Source organism: Triticum dicoccoides, chromosome 2A (genome assembly GCF_002162155.2).
Source record: "Triticum dicoccoides isolate Atlit2015 ecotype Zavitan chromosome 2A, WEW_v2.0, whole genome shotgun sequence".
Lineage (NCBI taxonomy): Eukaryota > Viridiplantae > Streptophyta > Magnoliopsida > Poales > Poaceae > Triticum > Triticum dicoccoides.
In genome coordinates this window covers 750,686,750-750,692,575 of record NC_041382.1, presented here as the reverse complement: position 1 = coordinate 750,692,575, position 5,826 = coordinate 750,686,750, and the positions used below count along the sequence as shown (strand labels likewise).

The 5,826-nt window shown below is 46.3% G+C and overlaps 1 protein-coding gene and 1 long non-coding RNA gene across 2 annotated transcripts; both read left to right on the top strand.

Annotated features, from left to right (window-relative positions):
* The first annotated feature begins 618 nt into the window (after positions 1-618).
* Positions 619-1,069, top strand: LOC119352255. The gene is made up of 3 exons (XR_005170148.1): positions 619-731; positions 806-868; positions 945-1,069. It is a non-coding gene; the product is annotated as an uncharacterized LOC119352255 (long non-coding RNA).
* Positions 1,070-1,153: 84 nt separating this feature from the next.
* LOC119358307 lies at positions 1,154-3,056 on the top strand. The gene is made up of 7 exons (XM_037624919.1): positions 1,154-1,174; positions 1,302-1,382; positions 1,464-1,889; positions 1,963-2,157; positions 2,240-2,365; positions 2,444-2,647; positions 2,719-3,056. Exons 1-7 carry the CDS (start codon positions 1,154-1,156, stop codon positions 2,905-2,907), a joined length of 1,242 nt encoding a protein of 413 aa, XP_037480816.1. The 3' UTR covers positions 2,908-3,056.
* Positions 3,057-5,826: the final 2,770 nt, after the last annotated feature.

Here is a 5,826-nt window from a genome sequence, read left to right as displayed (position 1 = left end):
CTATGCTAAACTATCTCGACCACTTAATGTCAAGTGTGAGGAAGTTTGTGAATGGTGCCGCGAACTTGGAGGGGAACCTCCCACTATTGCAGGTAGTACGAACTCATTATTTCCTTTGATGTTCTTTAATTGGTCACTTATGTATTCTTTTTAATTTTCTTGCAGACTTGGTTCTATGAGAAATTCCGAGTCGACCATATTGATCGCACCATTTCATACCTTCAACGAGATAAACCATTGATCCAATACTGGGACGAAGCAAAGGCTGGAAAGGTCGACAAAATAATATCGCAGAACTACGTAGGAGTAGGACAGGTATATGCTTACTGTTACTAGTTGTCATCTGCTCAATTTTTGCAAAATTGATCATAATATATAAAAAAATGCAGATGGTTGAGGACCTCAGACGCCCTTGGAAGCCAGTGCCCAAGGTTTCACATCAACCTACAAAGTCTGCTTTTGAGGTACGTCCTATGTAACTTGTACAATGATACTACTCGTTTCTTAGGCTGAAACTATTTGTTTGTACAAATAATTTTATGAAACAATCAGTTCTAATTTTTCTTAACTTGTAGGTCGATGGGACACTAGGCCGCATACTCGCCCAGGTGGGAGAGATAAAAGCAATAGTGTCTCAGCAATACTCAGAGATTTCCGCACAACTGGACGGAGTACAAAGGCGCCAGAAGCAAAACAGCATGCGCTTGGAGGACTTCATTTGTGCATTCAATGTACGCATATTTCTTTTTTTTTTGTAATTCATCCTGCTAGATAAGTGCATGACTAACATTTTTTTCATTAATAGGATCATCGATTTGGCGTAGGACAGAAGGACTTTAATGAGGGTCAGAGAGTTAATAATATCAAGGTATGTCACAAAATTTCTAACTATCTTCATGTAGAGAACATATGCTAACCATTTTTTATTTTAACGTGCGAACTAGAAAACCTCAAAGAATGTTGCTGCTAGTACAAATGAAGTGCCAAAGTGTGTCTACAGCAACCCCAGCAAGAACCTTGCTGGGGAATTTGAGGTATGAATTCCATCTTGGAACAATGTTTTTTTGTCAACCATACTTACTGCTAACTTGTCCATCTGTACAGAAGGTAAAGAAAACACCTGTGGACCCCCGCAAAGGAAAAACAGACAGAGATGACGCTGTGGACTCATTTGGTAAGCGTTTTAGGAGTGACAGCAAGAACTTACCCTCCCAATCTGAGGTCAGCATCACATGTCTGAACCATATTGCTAGCAAAGGTTTTATTTCAACCATATTCTTAACTTGATGACAATATTGCAGAAGGTGAAGAAAACATATGTACACCCCCAGAAGTCAAAGACTGAAAGAGACGATAGCAAGAACTTACCCTCCGAATCTGAGGTCAGCATCAGATGTCTGAACCAAATTGCTAACAAACATTATTCTCAACCCATATTCCTAACCTTAAGTCAAATATCGCAGAAGGTCAAGCCTACGTCCATGGATGCCATGGACTCCATAGGGAGGCGTGTCAGGCATGACGGCCGGAAGAAAAAGAAGTCCTCGCTCCTTCAGAGCGAGGAGTATGAATTTTACACCCCCGCGCTCAGAAGGAAAAGAGCTCTATCTCAACAGACACATGACAGTAACGATGTTATGTACACACAGAATAAGAAGATGAATCCCGGGAAAAGCAACGGCCAGCAGCTAAAACAGCTCAAGGAGGACTTGATCAATTTTCAGGCAGAAACAGATCGAGTTACACAGAATATAGTAGCTGATTTTGTAAACAGTACTCCTGAGACAGCCAAGTTGGTGAAAATCAAGGACATACTTCTAACGCAGAAGTATCTTAAATGCCTTACAACACCAGATCAATCCTCCTTTGCAGCTTGGGTGGATGACGATGTAAGTGCTAACGCAATATGGTATCTTTGATTATTTATATGTTTTCCAATTAAACTAATATCTTCTTTCTTAGGTACTCGATGCGGCAATTGAACTCCTACGTTTCGACGGACTAGAAGGTGTACGAGATCATGGTACCATGTATGTCGAAAGGTCTACCATCGTCAACATCCTGAAGAGAGATGGCACAGTCCCGAATTGTACCTTGGATGTTTTAAGCGGCAAATCAGGCACTAAATGGGGAGATAACTACCTGCAACATGACATGGTAACAACATCCACCCTTCTGTTATAATAATAAGAAATTTGATTTTTAGGCACTTCAAACCACTTACAAATTTTGCACGCAGATTTTCCTACCTTCAAATATTCCCAAGAACCACTGGTTCCTGGCTGTTGTCAACTCCCAAAAGAGGGAGATTCAAATTCTGGACTCACTCCAATCACGCAACAACCGCAAAGAAGTAATTGCTGCGGTGAGTCTCTAACAACATTTTATATAACTTACAGTTTATATGAATACGGTACTAAATTGAGTGATATGTTACTTGCAGCTTCTTGGAATGGAAACACATATTGATATAGCAGTGATGCAAAATGGAATGCAAGGAAGTACATGGCCGGACACTCAAGTGGCTTCGTGGCCTATCAAAGACTATGAAGTGCCACAGCAAACAGATGGCTGTTCCTGTGCTCTCTGGGTGTTGAAATTCATCCAATATTGGACCGGAGTGAGATTGTCGGCTATATTCAACCAGGTGCCTACATCTTCCCTATCTAACTTAACTTTCACATATACAAAGGGTCCTAACATCTACCTCCTATGCAGGATGACATAAGACAGTTCAGAAGATGGCTTGCTGCTGCCTTGCTCAATTCACCTCACAATGAGTTGAAAGTTCGGAAGGCCATACCAGTAGTTGATTTAGAAGATGATTTAGAAGACCTCGACCTCGGAGGTGACGACGGACACAACGACAGCGGAGATGTCTCAGGAGACGATGGTTCCGCACTATAGTTGTATGGCCCTAGACTTAGGGTAGAGTTAATAGGATTGGGCGTGGTGTGGTTTTTGCCCCGAAGAAGGTTTCCACACCGTTTTCAGTTTTATTACTTTATCTATACAGCGGAGATGTATCAAACAATTTTTTTGGTTGTGCTACTTCATATATACGGCAAATTGCCGTACATTTACTACTTTTATCTGCATTGAATATCTACATTGATTTTTAATTAAAGTCTTTCACACACAAAATCTTGTATTCTTTGTTTAATGATGCAATTCCCTTTGGTTTATAGGATGTGCTTCAAAAACCAAATTTCTAAGTGGTTTTACACTTCCGGTCGCAATTTCCTTGTTACTTGTGTCCTTGGAAGCAACACATTCTTTTTAAACCTGGGGTTTCAGTTCTGTATTATGCCAATGAATGATAGGCAAATGCTGTCCTGTTTGCTTACCCATTTAATCGGTGATCAGGATTTTCTTGGCCACCAACTTGGGAACTAGCCATTGCCTAACCTCTGAGTGTTTATCAGGTGTACTAATTAACTAGACTGAACTTATGACTATGACTGAATCTGAAACTGAAACTAAAACATGCTCTCTGGAATCTGAAACTAAACATTCTCTGCACTGAAACAGAAACATCCTCTCTGGAATCTGAGACTAAAAATGCTCTGCACTAATATCACATACAAAAAAAATCTGCTGGTGCGATGGAACTCGTCCTCCTTCGAGGACCATGGCTGGATCAGGCTGGTGCGATGGAACTCGTCCTCCTTCGAGGACCATGGCTGGATCAGCTTTTACGATGGAGAAGCTAGCTTAGGAAATGGACAGAAGAAATGGGGGCCAATGGATCGATGGGTTGGATGCGAGTACCTGCATCGGCCGCGACAGATCTGTACGGCACTGGTCGGCGGCGCGTACGGCCTTCACGGCGACGGGGCATGCCGGCGACGTCTCGCCTTAGTCCTCCCCGTCGGCGACCCGCTCCACATCCCGCAGCTTAGGAGGGGAACACGAACGGCGGGGACATTTAGCCGCCGACCACAGCCGCCTAGGACACCGGGGAGGGGCGGCGCCCGCGGTGCTGGCTCGTCCGGGTACGGCGGGGCGCCAAACCATACCGACCGCAAATACTGCGCGGAGGGCACTCACGGCGACCGGGGTTCGCCGTCGTCCTGTCGCCATAGCGCCGCCATCGGTCGCCCTTTTCCTTTGACCTTTCATTCTGGTTGTGTGCGTCGGCCGTCAGACTGCGGGCGAGGAAGGGCGACGATGGTTATTGAAAAAACAAATGATGACGTTAAATTCCACTAATGCCCTTCACTTGTTTTTCGGGGGAACCAGCCCGCGTTTTCGTTAAACAGTGAACTACTGAAACTACCCCTGATCGCAAAATATACTACCAGAAATCTGAAGTAGTATTTTCATATCGGGGCCATCCATACAGAAAAATGAACGGCCAAAATTCATCTGATGCACCGTAAAATGTCTCTTGCTAAAGGGCTACCAAAAGAAGTAGTAATCCTCTGTGGAACCCTGTACTCCTGTAGCTGTATACCACCCCCCACGGAGACCAGTTTGACCAGGGAGACGAGCACTTGTCCTTGACCGACCCGTGTCTCTGAGAGGTCAAGAGTAGCAAGCGCAGCTTTGTTCGTTTCAAGAAGCTAGGCAGGGAGGCGGACAGAGAGCCGCTCAGCAGCAGCGTGGGCGTGCTTGGTAAATTTGCTTCGTTTTCTCTTGTTTTTCGAAGATCTGGTTCCATCCCTTCCAATCTTCCCACCGCATTGCCGCTCCTTTGATTATTGAAGTCTTGAAGAGATCTGGCTCGTTTCCTTCCCATCTTAACACCGAGTGCGGCTAGCTGGTCTGTGCAGAGATTGTTCGCCCCCAACGTCTTGTGGCAGGAGAGAACAGGCAACGGGAGGAAGCCAGCCGCTAGATTCGACTTCCGCCGTCGGACTGCCTCGTAATTTAGTTCGCCTTCCTCATGTTTGTTGAAGAGATCCTGCTTGCTTTCTTTCAATCTTATACTAGTGCTGAGAGAAAAAAAGGCTCCTTTCTGTTCTGCAGAGATTTTTTTTCTTTCCGATCCGGACGTTTCCTGCAGCGAGAGGGCGATCGATTCGATGGGCAGCGACGAGGAGACCAGCCGCGTGGTCCGAGCACTCGTGGAGAAGCACGTCGAGTCCGTGGTGAGCCTCGGGGCCTTCAGGGAGCCCTCCGACCCAGTCACCCAGAGCTAGGGGGCGAGGGGAACCAGGACGGTGGGAAGCAGCGCACGGGAGAGGAAGAGGAAGAGGCGGCGGCGGCAAGAAAAGGAAGAAGGAGGGGGAGAGCAGCGCCGGCAAGAAAGTGGAAAAGCCCCCGACGACGGTGTGCTATGGCACCGGAAGCATCCTCCATTCCTGCGACCGATTCACTCTGGTGTTTTCCGTCGCCCACACCTTCGCCAGTTTCCGTCCCACCGGCGACGGCCCTGGAGCGCCACTGGTCGTTGAGGGTACCAAAGTTCTAGTGGAGTTCTTCGACGGCAGCGTCTGCGATGCGTCTATCCAGGCCATAGGATGGTCACACGACATGGCGATCATCATGGTGATGCCAAGCCGAACCTACCGCGCCGTCAAGTTCATCGATCACACTTGTTCTGCCATGGGTTTCTCCGCACATGACAGAGAGACACGTATCTACAGCATCTGCACCTTCCCTGCCGACCCCATCAACGCCTTGTTTGGCACCGCTCTCTCTGGCAAGATATGGTTAGTAACTTAATTATGCGTTCCTGCTGCTAGCTAGTTCAGTAGTTTCGCATTTTCGCTACACCGTGTGTCTGAAGAATGTTAATGCAAATCTGAAATGCACTCTACAGCGGACCTCCCCGGCGTGGCCGAGACATTGATCCATCACTTCACCGGGAGCTAAGAATGT